This window comes from Podarcis gaigeae (assembly GCF_964106915.1).
Source record: "Podarcis gaigeae genome assembly, chromosome: 2".
Lineage (NCBI taxonomy): Eukaryota > Metazoa > Chordata > Lepidosauria > Squamata > Lacertidae > Podarcis > Podarcis gaigeae.
The window spans coordinates 120,310,297-120,323,337 of NC_139679.1; the positions used below are offsets into that span (position 1 = coordinate 120,310,297).

Sequence of the window (13,041 nt, forward strand, 5' to 3'; positions counted from 1 at the left end):
GAGTCCCCCACGCCAACCTGCCCCCTCAAAACAGTACTTGTGTCTTGTCAGGATTCAACCTCAATCTGTTAGCCGCCATCCAGCCTTGCCCGCCTTCACTGGTTCCCATTTGAAAGAGAGGCAGAGCTGGGTCTCATCCGCATGTTGATGGACACCCAGTCCAACCCCCCTGATGATCTCTCCCAGCGGCTGCATGCAGATGTTAAAAAGCGGGGGTATTATGGGAAACATATGGGAAATACCCTTTGCAAAAGCGTGTGCATTAGGCGACATCTGCACCCACCAAAATGCCGACCAACTTTCAAGAGCTCTATTTAAAAATAATAAGATGTGAAAATCTGGACAAATTGATGACTAGAAAAAGGAGACAGAGGAAAAGAACTTACATTGAAAGGGTTTGCCTAATGGGGTTTTTTAATCTCTCCTCACACTCCCTCCAGCTGCACCCCCCCCCGTCTCTCCCCCTTTATAATACATAATGCATACGACCCACCTCCAGCGCCTCCGCGAGGAAGGAAAGCCGCCGCCATGACAGGTATCTCTCCCCCCCCCCCCAAGCGGGACAGGAAGCGGAAGCTGCTATTCTCCCGGCAGCCTTTTCCCCTCCGCTCTAGGAATCTCAGCTCTGTCGCCGCTGTTCTTAACCGTTTTAGAGCCGAGCGGCAGGAGCCTCTGGGCTTCTCCGGGCAAAGAGCGAGGAGAGGCGCTAGTCTCGCCTCCGGAAAGCCCCGCTGGATCAGCTGCACGGAAGCCCTAAAACGTTTTCTAAACTATTATTATAATTATTTTCAATTTTCAAAATAACGTTTTTCCTTTTGGTACACAGATATCCAATCCAAATTTGCAATAACTGACTCCCCCCCCCCCCGTTTCCATTCCCCCCTTTTATTCTCCTTGCATATAATTACTATATATTTCCTCAATTAATTTCAACTTCATTCCCCTCTCCTAATTCTATTTTTAGTTCATCAATGTTACATCAAACCTGCTAATGTTTTGAGGTTTTTACAGTGCTCTCTAAAATACTCTATAAGGCTTTCCCATTCTAAATTGAATTTTTTCTCATCTTGGTGCCTGATCTTTAGGGTAAGTTTAGCCATTTCGGCAGAGTCCATCATCTTTCCATTCTTCTTTCATTGGGACCTTGTCTTCTTTCCACATTTTCCTATGTGGTGGACGTGTAAAAAAGTAAAGGGCTTCTGGGAAATTTTTAAAAATTCTTAAAATTACGTTTGTTAAAAAAACCCAGAGGCTTTTTTACTAGGTGTAATAGGAGAATAAATGCCAAGGAAGCAAAAGAGACTGTTTATTTATGTGATTACAGCGGCCAGAGGCTACTATCCCAGACATGGTGGAAAGAAGTAAAGGTCCCAAAGAAAGAAGAATGGATAACTTAAGATGATTGACTATGCCGAAATGGCTAATCTTACTGATCAAATGAGAAAAAATTCAATCAAGAATGGGGAAACTTTATAGACTATTTTAGAGAACATGAGTGTGTTGATCTCAATGGTCACCTAGTCCAACCCCATATGTGTATATATGATAAATATGTGGGGCTGGTAGTTTCCTCCTCTCCGCTGAGATGTACAGAGGCAATACTGAGCCTTGGAAGGCTTAAAAAAGAGGATTGTATAAATTCAGGACTAGGCTGTCGGTGGCTACAAACCCTGATGTCTATGTTGCATTTATTTATTTATTTTTACAGTGGTACCTCAGGTTACAGATGCTCCGCTAACCCATAAATAGTACCTCAGGTTACGAACTTTGCTTCAGGATGAGAACAGAAATCGTGTGGTGGCAGCGGGAGGCCCCATTTGCTAAAGTGGTACCTCAGGTTAAGAACGGTTTCAGGTTAAGAATGGACCTCCAGAACGAATTAAGTTCTTAACCTGAGGTACCACTGTATTATCTACTGCTAATGTCTGGCCGAGGGTACTGGCGTACAGCTTCCGGGTCATGTGGCCAGCATGACCAAGCCGTTTCCTGTGAACCAGAGCAGCGCATGGAAACGCCGTTTACCTTCCCGCCGGAGCGGTACCTATTTATGTACTTGCACTTTGACGTGCTTTCGAACTGTTAGGTTGGCAGGAGCAGGGACCAAGCAACTGGAGCTCACCCTGTCACAGGGATTCGAACCACCAACCTTCTGATCGGCAAGTCCTAGGCTCTGTGGTTTAACCCACAGCGCCACCCGCGTCCCATTTTATAGGTTAGGGTAAGGCAATTGGTTTTTTATGGGGGTTGTTTTGATTTTTATTATGTATTTTGTGGTTTTATATCCTGATTTTATTCTGAGACCCCTGGGTATAGGGCGGTATATAACAAAGATGGGAATCAGAAAAATTTGGGAGCCACTGTGTTAAAAGGGGAGGGGGTCACAGATTGCATTTCAACTTTCCTGCGTTATTTATGTTCCTACCTTGTCAATGGGCAGGGCGAGGGGTGGGTGGGTATATGGGCAGCTTCCATAGAGTCGTTGAGTTGGAAGGGACTGTCGAGTTGCAGCTCGGCATTCAAGGAAAAATCAGTCTCACACCATAGTAGGTTCCGAAATATGGCCGCCTCTAGGGCTCATGCAGCACAGCTTTTATTGTGTGAAATCAGAAAGATACAAAATACAAGCCAAGCAATTTGTTCTAGCAAGCAGATAAGGACCTTCGCACTAGATCAGGCCATGCCACGTTAGCCAATCATATAGGACAGCACGAGCTGTCCACGCACTGTTCATGCTCCAAGGATGCTTCTAGCTATGAAATCACCCTGTAACAATAAGAACCTTGCTTATGCTCTCATGTACAAGCAATCATTTTCCCACATATCCCCTTTTCTTGTTTATACTATTAGAGGAAAAGAGGGACCATTAGTCCAATTCGTACACTTCATTGCCTAAACGTCTACACTTTGCAACATAAATTCCTCTTGTAATCCCTGTGGTGGGCCGTGGTCGGTACCACCATGCAGTGCATTGGGAAATCAAAGAGGGTATGCATTGAATGCAACAACACACCATAATGAAACCAGCAACACATGCAATTACAATCAATAATATTTTTCTTAACCATAATCCATTAGGTAACCAAGAAGACAACCATTCCCATGGATCAAAACCTTCAGGTGGATTCAAAGGATTATGGGCTATCATTTGTTCCATATGATCAATAGTAGCAGAGATATTGGTTGATTGATCAGTTATATACATGCAGCAATGAGAATGAATTAAGGCACAAATTCCACCTTTAGAAGCAAGGATCACATCTAAAGCATAATGATGTTGAAGAACTACATTTCTTATTTCTGATATTTCTTTGTTAATCATTTTTAAAGCCAAAATGGTGGAATTAAACAAATTTTCTGTCCAGTTTGCCAATTTATGCAAATCACGGTAATTCATGGCTGCACCTAAAGAAGGCAGAAGGGACCTAGAGATGGCCGTCCCTGTATATTGAGAAATAGGTGATAGTACTTCCCTTCTGTTACGCAAACGGACCGCTGGGAGCTTATCTATTTTATATACCAAGGGTACTACTATACCTAACGTGCAGGTACCAGAAAAGGCAGAGGGGATTTCTTTGTAGGCACGTGTGCCACAAAATAACCATAAATCAGATTGAAGCAAACATGTAGTTCTGCTGCTCTTTCTCATCCAGTCGAACCAAACATAAAAGTCTCTACACGCAGCTTGTTGTTCATAGGTCATGTAAGTTGTGACATTATTAATTAAAACCTTTGGTCTGCCACTCATGGTTGTAACATTAAGAAAACAAGAAGATCCATTAATGTATTCATGTGTCCAATTACAATATGGATAATGACCTAAAAATTTTTTGCTATTGTGATTAAAATGAAAACAATAAGGAGCTAATTCTACAAGCGATAGAAATACAGGAGGTAAACTTATGCGATTGTCCTTCATATTATTGCTAATCTTATATGAAGCATTTATAGGAATACCATGTAATAGAATGCCAGATCTTTTTGATTGAGGAGGGATATGCATACACATCCAACAATCAGAAAGGTTAAGCATAGAAGCAAAATGATTAATGTCTCTAACGTAAGTATTGTTAGTCCAAATCTGATGATAAAGTTCAGGCCTCCTGGCCTTCTGCAAAAAAGCAGCACGACGAAAGCGGCGTTTTACAAAGTTCACGGAGAGGCTCCATCCGTTTGAAGTGGAATTGTGGGGCCACTCAGGATGATGCCATATTGGTTGCTCGGGGGGGGGCAATAAGGGTGAGAATGGTAAATTATTCCAATAGCTGTTTCCGAGCAACCTGCGTGATATTTCGTGGCTCGATTGTTGGCATGTAAAAACCACAAACCAGGAGAAGCCACACAGCCATTCCTGCAGATACAGGAGCCCATTTGCTGTAAATAGGCCTCATGTACTGCTCCGTGCACTGTTGAGCCAAAAATCCAAACCCAACGAAACGTGGAGACACAGATGGGATGGTCGCTATTGGGGGGCAAAACCCAAGCGATGCCGGTCTGACGAGGGCATCCTTCAAAGCCAGGTTCATTTCCCAGACAAGAGGCGGCAAAACTGTAACGATAAGTGGTAGAAACGGTGGCTTCCCAGGGGGAAGGGGGGCCAACGCGATAGGGTTGAAGACGGCCTTTCAACGTGCCAGGAAACACTGGAACCGCTGTGGAAGCTGACTTTATCCAGGGCACATCAATATGGCGATGTCTCCAACTGCAATGCGGGTTGAGGTCAGGTGAGAGGTCATCACTGGCAAACAGCGTAAAATACGGTTTCAAGGTGCTGGTGTCTCCTTGGGCGAAGACGAGGCAACAGAAGAGCGCCAGGGTCGAACGCAGCGGGCTGGAACCCATCGGGGAACTCCGTCTACGTCAATTGCCGCAAACCCGCGACCCCAGGAAATCAAGGAAGTTGGACCCTTCCACTGTGGATCTGGAAGCAACCTGTAAGACACTAAAGGGCGTTGCAATACTTCCTCCTTCCGGAAATGAAGTTCAGCAGGCGTAAAATTGAGAATCCACAAGGAGATTGAAAGGGATATTAGCAAACTGTTGAAATGCCAAAATTACAGCTGCCAATTCAGCACGTTGTGCTGAGGACTGCTCAGTAGTATACAAACTTTTCCATCCCCCCTCCTCTTCCCACACCACCACCCCTCTGGATTTATTACCATCAGTGAACACAGTAAGGGCGGAGGGTAAGGGTAAGGGGGACAAGGCAGTTCGTAGGACATAACGTAGCCCTGTAAGGAAAGACAAACGAGGGTCTCTAGGAGGATTGTGAATGATATTTCCCAAGAAATCAGCAAAAGCTACTTGGGTAGAAACGGCTGTCATCATCAGATGCTGAAATTCTTCCTGTGAGAAGGGCAGGTACACTGACTGTAAGTCCATTCCAGAGAGGGCAAGGGCTCGATGTCGGCCCTTAACAACAAGGTCCATGACGCTGTTGTGTGAAGCGTACACGTTCCGCGGAGGAGTATGAGGCAAGTGAAGCCACTCCACAATAGACACAGTCCCAGGCTTTTGGCCTGTGGTGTACAATATAGCTGTTGGAAGGAGCGGGGTGGCAAATACTGCAAGTGATAATTGCGCCATGGAAAGAGAAGGAATCCTGTCCACCATACATCTGCGGAGATGGTTGTTCACAGAGGTTAAAGCCTCTTCCATTGCAGAGGTGACTGTGATCTTGTCCGCTGGATCCTTATGTCCTTTAAGGGCAGAAAATAGTGGAGACAAAGTAGAGGTGGGCAGGTCCAAATAACTCTTTATCCAATTCAGCTGTCCAAGGAGTTGTTGTAAATCCACCAGTCTAAGGTGACCAGGAAACTGTAGTTGAGGTGTAACTGGGATGGCTGCAGATGCTGTCAGCTTGTGTCCCAGGTACGTAATAGGTAAGGTCCGCTGAATTTTTTCTCTAGCCACTGTCAATCCTGCTTGCATCAAAGTATGGATTAAGTCCTCGAGAAGAGCGTCAGGGATGTGTGATGAGGAAATCAAAATATCATCCATGTAATGACAACAGATGACCGCTAGGTGGCGCTCACGGAATGGTTGAAGCGCCTTATCCACAAAATACTGGCATAAGGTCGGAGAATTTTTCATACCTTGTGGGAGAACCGTCCATTGATAGCGCTTGGTTGGTTTGGAGTTGTTCAGGACCGGCAAGGTGAATGCAAAACGCTGTCTGTCTTGTGGTGCCAAAGGGATAGAAAAAAAAACAGTCCTTGAGATCGATGACTGCAAGCTGATGGTCTTGTGGCAACATGTTGGGATTTAGGATGCCAGGTTGGAAGGTCCCCATAGGGCACAATTGGTTGTTAACCCTTCGTAAATCGTGCAAAAGACGGTATTGTCCAGATGCCTTTTTTCTGATGACAAAGATGGGTGTATTCCATGGGCTGGTGGAAGGTTCAATATGCCCCAGTTCAAGTTGTTCCGTAATTAACTGGGCTGCCACTGCAAGCTTCTGTCTAGGCAAGGGCCACTGATCCACCCATACGGGGGTGTCTGTGGTCCAGCAGAGAGAAAGCGCAGTCCGGGGCATGGCAGGGGCAGCCCTCAGCATAAATTTGTAGAAATTGTAGTTTCCGCTGCAGCAAGCAGATCTCGCCCCCAAAGGGAGACGGGAATGTCCAGAACCAGTGGTAAGATAGTCATCTCAAAGCCTTGTGAGCCTTGAATCAAAATAGGGTTCCTGCTGCGTCGGGCAGCTGCAGCGCCACCAACGCCAATAACAGAAGAAGCTGGCTCAAGTGGCCAGGCGGAGGGCCAATCCTTAATAGCAATCACAGAACAGTCTGCCCCCGTGTCCAAAACCCCTTCAATCGTGCGACCCCCAAGGGTCATCTGGATCTTTGGACGCTTCTCTGTGACTGGGAAGGTAGCAGCAACAAGGGGGTCATGGTCCTGGGTTGGCCCTGGGACGCATATGAGCTTTGCTATAGGAGAACCTGATTGCAAACGTGCCTGGCGATCAGAAAATACAGTCACATAGGGGTCATTTTGTTGTAATCCATGTAAAACATCTGGAACAAGGTGAATCCCATGCTGCAAAACCTCTGACAGTGGAAAAACAAGGCACTGTGCTGAAGAAGAAAAACCAGCCTCTAATGACACTCTGACTTGGTGTGGTACATAGGGGACTGGCAGGTATAAGTCCTGAATTAAAAGGAGGCGGGGCAAGGCCGGAGGTGAGATGGCTGGAGAATGCGCTGGATCCCCTATTGTTGAGCCTGGGCCCGGGGTGGGCCCGACTGCCGGTTTCCCGTCGGTTGATTTTGCTGGTTCTGTTGAGGCGTGGCGGAGCGACACTGATTGGCCCAGTGGAAACCTTTTTTGCAAATGGGGCATTTTGTGCTAGGACGACTTTGCTCTGTATTAGATCTGCACTGTGCACGAAAATGGCCCACTTTGCCACATCCATAGCAGGTTTTATCCTTTGCAGGATTTTTGGACACAGTGGAGGATAGAGCTGCGGCTAGCAAGCGAGCTTTATGTATCTCAGTCCCCACCGATTGGCAGGCTTTAAGCATATCTGCAATGGCTACATTGGGAGTTGCCAGCAAAGGGCGTAGTGCTTGCTTACAGTCCTCATTCGCATTATCAAACGCAAGCTGGCGGACAATCACTGCTTGGGCTGCTACGTCCTGAACTTGCCGTTTAAGGGTGTTATACAAGCGATCGACAAATTGTCCATAGGGCTCTGTAGGACCTTGTCTAACGCTCCCCCATCGGCCATCGCGCTCAGTTTTGTCATCAGGGACAGAAGCCAAGGCCTCCTGAGCAGCAGCCGTAGTGGCCTCCCAATATTGAGGATCGAGAGTTAGTTGTTGGGCAGCAGTAAGAAAATTGCCTCCTCCCGTTAATCCATCGAGGACATCAGCTTGGGTTAACATGACGGGGGGTTGCGGTGGTGCGGCACCAGCAGCGGCAGCAGCCAAAGCAGCCTGATGATTAGCCAATGCAACATTATTAAGATTATTCCTAATCCCATCTGCACGACGTTGGCAGGCCCAGTGCCAAGCTTGTATAAACAAAATCATTTGATGAGGCTGCATTACAGTGCGGGCCAACAGCTTAACATCCTCTGGTATCAAATTTTGTTGAAAAATAGTGGCAAACAAGCCCAAGGTGTAAGGAGATTGCAAGCCATTGTTCTGGACAGAGGAATACAGTTCTTTTATGAATCTCAAATCAAACTGTTCGTGCCGGGCTGGGCCTCCCCCTGGCGCGGCAGGAGCAATCACAGGAAAAAGATTAGGAGTTGTAGAATCAAAAGCTAGCAACGGAGCAGCGGCGCGAAGAGATTCTTGAAGTGGGGTGGAAGCGGTGCCAGATGCCTTGGGCGGAGGAGGTGGAAGAGCGGGGGGTGCTGCAGAATTTGAAGAATGCAGGGGAGTGACAGGAGGAGCCGAAGGGCAAATGTCCGGTGGTTTAGGAGGCAGGTTTGAGGCAGGCAAAGCGGGAGCTGGGAGGGCAGGCGAAGAAGCTGTTGCGGCAGCCAGAAGAATGTTTGAAGGAGTTAAGCACGACATAGCTTTGTAGACGTTAGACCAGGCATGCAAAACTTTGACATCAATCTGAGGATGATTTTGAAAGAAGTGTCCAATTTTTTTCCAATCGTCTAACGCATAATTTCCGTCCTGGGGGAACCAGGGACAGTGAGTGTCCAGGGCTATTATAAGGGACTTAAGGTCAGCTTTCTGAACAGCAAGGTTGTTACTGGCCAAAAGGAATTTAAGGTCTTTATAAACTTTTTTCTGTGGTGCAGAGAGAGACTTTCCCATGATTGCAAGAGTTGCAAAAGAGCAGGGAGCACTTACCGGAGGGATCCTTAGGAGGATGAGGGAGGCGCCTTTTGCCCTGTCCGGGCGGAGATAAGTGCTGATAAATCCGTAACGTAGTCCAGAATCACATTCACACGGGAGCTCTCACCGGGGATCCACAACGTGGATGAACGACGCGTCTGCAGTCCTGGCAGGCGAGGTGAGGCTGAACGTTGTAAAACAGCATGAAGTCCGAAAGAAATCACACGGGAGCACTCATCAGGGATCCACTACGTGGATGAACGACGTGTTGGTGAGCGCTGAATAAGACAACGTGAAGTCCGAAGGCAGTCACACGGGGCACCAATTGTCGAGTTGCAGCTCGGCATTCAAGGAAAAATCAGTCTCACACCATAGTAGGTTCCGAAATATGGCCGCCTCTAGGGCTCATGCAGCACAGCTTTTATTGTGTGAAATCAGAAAGATACAAAATACAAGCCAAGCAATTTGTTCTAGCAAGCAGATAAGGACCTTCGCACTAGATCAGGCCATGCCACGTTAGCCAATCATATAGGACAGCACGAGCTGTCCACGCACTGTTCATGCTCCAAGGATGCTTCTAGCTATGAAATCACCCTGTAACAATAAGAACCTTGCTTATGCTCTCATGTACAAGCAATCATTTTCCCACAAGGGACCCCAAAGGTCCTCTAGTCCAGCCCCCTGCAATAGAGGAATCTCAGCTAAAGAATCCCTGACATGTGGCCATCCAACCTCTGCTTGAAAACCTCCAAGGAAGGGGAGACCATTCACTGTCAAACACAGATTCCTGTAAGCAATCACATTGTAATGGAACTGTACCTGAGCCAGGGGGCACTAATAGTGAGGAAAGGATCTGTAACCCCCAAGACCTTTGGGGAAAGCCTGCAGAGTTCAGGCAAGCAGAGAGGAAGGAAAAGCATAATTCCCTCTCTCACTGCATTTAACCCGCAGAGGACCAAAATCTCTTCTGCCTGGGGGATCCCAAAACTGAATTTATATGCTTTTACCTGAGATTAAGCACCTGTTGGGAACAGTGGGATTGACTCTTGAGAGGGGGTGGGTTGTAAATGGCTTCTTAAGAATTGCATACTTTTTTTTGCTATTTCATCTTTTGTAGGCTTTACTTGCAGCTGTACATATATGTTTGGGATTTTTTAAATCCACAGTTCAGGAAAAATAAAACAATGGCACTATCAGTAAATAAACATTAAAATGACTATTTTCTTATTAAAAATAATTAAAATAAACGGTAAACATGGATTGAAACACAGTGAAAGTGACTGCCTCGTATCAATAGGCAGCGAGTTCAAAAGTTGGATACAGATATTCTTCAATTTTTTCACTGCCCTGTTGGGCAAATCCAGTACATCGCATTTCCAAAATCAATTTCCTAACAAGATGCACAGAGAAACAGATCCCCACAACGGACCAAGGTTTCCTGGCTCAGATCCTGGGGTTCCCGTGGACGTCAGCAGCAAACACGGCCTTAAGGATCTGCTTGCCTTCTTCTCTGGTGGAGAATGGGCAACCTTTGGCACAAGAAGTGGCAGAGCAGGAAACAGACACATTGGGGTCTGGGCAGGCTCTCTGCCAGTGGCGAACAATGGCTTGGGCAAGCCTTATAGCGAATGACACACATAGGGGGGCGTAGGGCTGGGGGACACCAGTGGACAGCTTCTGACAAGGCAACACAGACAGTGGCATGAGCCTGAACAGCAGCAGATCCCACGGCTGCATGGTCGCAGAAACACACAAGCTCAGCAAGGCAGGGGGAGAGACGTCATCAGAGGAAGAGGCCGTTTGCTCCCTGAACTCCTCTCTTATCGGAGCTATAGAAGATGCCGTCTACAACTGAATCAGCAAAGTTCACGTCCGTATCCTCACCTTTCACTAAAGAAGGATTCCCACACTTGGGTCTCCAGATCTTTCGGGACTACAACTCCCATCACTCCCAGCTAGCAGTATTAAGGGATGATGGGAATCGTAGTCCAAAACCAGCTAGAGGCCCACGTTTGGGAAAGCCTGCACTAGTATACCTAGGGCAACTGTTTTCCTAATACAGGCATTTTTTACATTTCTGTGCAAATATATCTTTAAAACTGCATTTAAAACAGAATTCAATCTTTAGCATTGTCTCCTGGATGAGGTTGGATTTCCTTTTGGGGTCTGGGGTTCAGCAGCTCTCTGCCAGGAATTCGCAGGAATGGCTTGCGCCTTGTCAAGGGAAGTGCAAGCATTTTAGTGAACGACAGACATATGGGGGGAACCAGAGGACAGTTTCTAAGAAGGCAGCAGAGTAGAGATGTAAAATTTCCAAAAATTTTGAAGCCATGGGGGGAGAAACGTTTTTCCTTGTTTCTTTCTGGAAAACTTGAAAAAAAATTCAGTGTGGAGTAGTTTTCAGATTCCATGAAACGCAGTGTATATAAAAGTAGTAGGCTTGCAATAAAACAGGTAACCACCCCCCTTTCTCTCAAAAGCATCAAAAAAAGCAAGAAACCACCAACATAAATAATAATCAAAATTGCCTCTTAGCACCAACAGCAAATAAAGTTAAGGTCCACCTCAATATTTAAGCTCCATGGAAGGCCTACCCTTTGAGTAGTGCTTTAAAAGCAACAACAGAAGACAAAACATATACATGCAGTTTATTCTATCTCACTTTCTCAACTACTGCTATCATTTTCCATTTCTTCTTCCTCTTCCTCTTTGTCATTTTCCCCATGGAATTCTAAAAAACGGCTTGGGGGGGGAAACGGGGGGGGCTGTCCCCCCCCCATTTTTCTGTTTTTCCCCCAGGCCTTCCCATCTCTACTTGAAGACAGCTGGGGCAAAGCGTAAGGCAATTTTTTTGCATGACAGGCCCAGAAGGAAGCAACATCCAGTTACTGAATAATAGGCAGTGGAAGACAGGAGTGCCTGGCGTGCTCTGGTCCATGGGGTCACAAAGAGTCGGACACGACTAAAGAACAACAACAATTGTTGCACTAAGGCTCAAACTCTGTTTGAAAGGAAAAGGACTGTGAGTTTTTAAAATTGAATTTGTTATTATATATTATAAACCGCATGGTGGTAAGAGAGCTTCTAAACAGTTTACAATAATATACAACAGAACATTAAAATGGTGGATAAAACACAGTTAAAAAGCAGGTATTTAAGAGACAGCAGTGGTTTAAAAGAAGTAAATCGCATGCAGCTTCTACGTGTTCAGATGCGCTGGCCTAATGAAAATGTTTTGAGCAGTTGCCGGAAAGAGTACAGTGAGAGGACCTGCCTGGTGTCTGTCGGCAGGGAGCTCCAAAGTGGGGGTTCTGGAAGACCTGGGGGGGGGAGTGGAAGGTTCCCCCCCCCCGTTTCCCCCCAAAGTCATTTTTTCTGGAAAAATTGAAAATGAAAGTGTGTGGAATATTCAAACTATATCAAACATTTTTTCCCCCAGAAAAAAGGGCTTCAGAAAAAAAAAACTGTTTCCCCCCCCCCCCCAATTTTTCTAGTTTTTTTCCAGGCCTTCCCATCTCTAGGCATGAGCAACAGGCATCGATTGGAGAAGATGGGTTAAGTTTGCTGGATTATTACCTGCACTATCAGGTATTTCTGAAACCAGTAGGAGAACACTCCAATCTCCCAGGACATTCTATACAACATCTGAAAGTCGCTGTCATATTACAAAAGAATTTCAGAAATAGACTGGAAAGAGAAGTTGCTGGATTGCAACTTACTACCAAACTTAAAACCATGGAGAGACCTGGTCTGAAGAGAGACATTGGATTCTTATCTCATTATACACGATAAAGCTATTTTGGCCATCTCACCACTTGTTTTTGTCTGTAAGACCAATTGCAGGCGTTAACAGTCCTATCAGCGAGTCACCCATCTCCCACCACCCTTCTGAGTAATACCCCTCCCCACCCTCTCACTATATAGAAGGGCCTGGTGACTTCTGTTTGAGTGTACCTGAAGGAGTGTGCATGCACACGAAAGCTCATACCAATAATAAACTTGGTTTGTTTATTTATTTATTTATTTATTTATTTGCGGCTATGGCAGACCAACACTGCTACCTACCGGTAACGCGGCATTTCATCAGCAAAGTTCATTTCTGAAATATTGCCTTTCACTAGACTACGCAACAAGGAAACTGTCTTGCTAACACACACAGGTATTTTGGGGTGGGGGCGGAGAACACACAGCCCAAATACATCCCATCAGGAACCGGCCACTGCCTGGATATTTCGGAGACATAAAA

At 46.0% G+C, this 13,041-nt stretch overlaps 2 protein-coding genes across 8 annotated transcripts in view; one reads left to right on the forward strand and one right to left on the reverse strand.

The window, feature by feature from the left end:
- Positions 1–13,041, forward strand: part of LOC310837726 (uncharacterized protein) — a 196,905-nt gene that overhangs the window by 80,756 nt on the left and 103,108 nt on the right. The gene's annotated exons all lie outside the window — the stretch shown is intronic.
- LOC310837543 (uncharacterized protein) overlaps positions 1–13,041 on the reverse strand; it is a 48,405-nt gene that overhangs the window by 5,785 nt on the left and 29,579 nt on the right. Inside the window, exon 1 of one of the 6 annotated variants that reach the window (XM_083724276.1) lies at positions 494–565. The exons of 4 other annotated variants lie outside the window; for them this stretch is intronic. In XM_083724276.1, coding sequence (XP_083580402.1) covers positions 494–530 — 37 coding nt within the window. In that variant the 5' untranslated portion in view covers positions 531–565. Of the gene's footprint in view, positions 1–493; positions 566–13,041 lie in introns of those variants that run through there. One more of the 6 variants, XM_083724278.1, reaches the window with a different exon arrangement.